Consider the following 1,333-nt stretch of genomic DNA (forward strand, 5'->3'; position numbering starts at 1 on the left):
CACTGGGTGCCCGTGGCAGGAAAGATGGGCGAGTATTGCACCACAGGAAGCTCCTAAGAAATATATTTTCATGTTCCCCCACCCCCTAAATCCAATGTCAGGCAGAGGTGACGGGTGCTGAATGTTTCTGCGATGGGCTGGCTGAGGGCAGCCCCACAGCACGCTGCCCAGGGCCGTGTCAGCCTCCTCACCTCGTAGAAGTATGGGTGTCCTGCCATGTCAAAGATGTTCACCTTGATCTCTCGGTCTCTGATCTGCACTCTGAAAGAGAAGAGGGAAATGCCTGAGAAGAATCTTCTTCAGCCCTTGCACAGGCAGGAACAGCCCTTATCTCTGCCAGCCCTCTGCAGAGACAGAGCTGGGAGATCAGGGACAGTCAAAACAGCAAGACGTAACCAGTGCTGGGGTTTAAAGGCCAGAAAACTGGTTAGATAAGAAGGATACCACCAGCTCTGGATGTAACATGATAAGGGGAGCTACTCTCCTAGAGGAAGGCCAATTATTTTATTATTAAGGCAGAAATGCAGGTTATGCCATGGAAACAAAGCAGAGCTAAGGGCCATGTGGTCACTCAGCAGCAGCAGGAGGTGGGACAGCTGCACCGCTCCTCCTCCCTCTGCCCCTGGGGAGACCAGTGACCCTCCCCAGCCCCGCAGCAGACACCTGGCCCAGGCAGACCCACGCTTGCCACCTGTGACCGCGTGGCTCACCCCCATTCTCCCGGCACTCGTGGCAAGGTACGTACTTTGTGACACCGTAGTCAATCCCGATAGTCGCCAGGTATTTGGGAACAAACCTCTTCTCACAGTAGCGCTTTATAATGCAGCTCTGGGGGAAAGGGAAAGGGACTTTCAGCAGGGTGGCACCACACACCATAATATTGACATTAACAGGGAATTCGCCAGCAGCCTCCGGCCAACTCTGCCCTGTCTGAAGTGTCAAGAAACCCTGATTTATTCCCCTACAACAAACATCCAGCTGGAAGGAGATGTGTGCTCCAGGGCCTGGGGCAGTCAGCTCCCCAAAAGCCACGAAGAACATTTCGGCAGCCTGAGAAGCACATTCAGGATCACGCCAGATCCCTCCTGCCCCTGACTGGCAGAGATTCTGTTTAGGGAGAGCAGAGGAATCGGCTGCTATCGACTGGAGAGTGAGAAACACTTTAAGGATAAATGTCACCTGCCACCTCGATGGCCCCTCACTCCGCCCTGCAAGATCCTCCCGGGTTTTCACGGCGAGGCATCTGCCCGCCTCGAGGGAGCCCCCCTGCTGTCAGCAGTCTAACAGGACATTTATTTAGCAAAGGCAGCGCTTCAGCACAGAACCTCGGCTG

The 1,333-nt window shown here is 54.7% G+C and overlaps 1 protein-coding gene across 1 annotated transcript in view; it reads right to left on the reverse strand.

The window, feature by feature from the left end:
• DNAJC27 (DnaJ (Hsp40) homolog, subfamily C, member 27) overlaps window positions 1–828 on the reverse strand; it is a gene marked incomplete at its 5' end in the record, with an annotated part of 4,417 nt that extends 3,589 nt beyond the window's left edge. The window contains 2 exons of the mRNA XM_010141532.1: window positions 192–261; window positions 746–828. Of these exons, the coding sequence (XP_010139834.1) occupies window positions 192–261; window positions 746–828 (153 nt within the window). The remainder of the gene's footprint in view (window positions 1–191; window positions 262–745) is intronic.
• Window positions 829–1,333: the final 505 nt, after the last annotated feature.

Source organism: Buceros rhinoceros, unplaced genomic scaffold, assembly GCF_000710305.1.
Source record: "Buceros rhinoceros silvestris isolate BGI_N320 unplaced genomic scaffold, ASM71030v1 scaffold16198, whole genome shotgun sequence".
NCBI classification, from domain to species: domain Eukaryota; kingdom Metazoa; phylum Chordata; class Aves; order Bucerotiformes; family Bucerotidae; genus Buceros; species Buceros rhinoceros.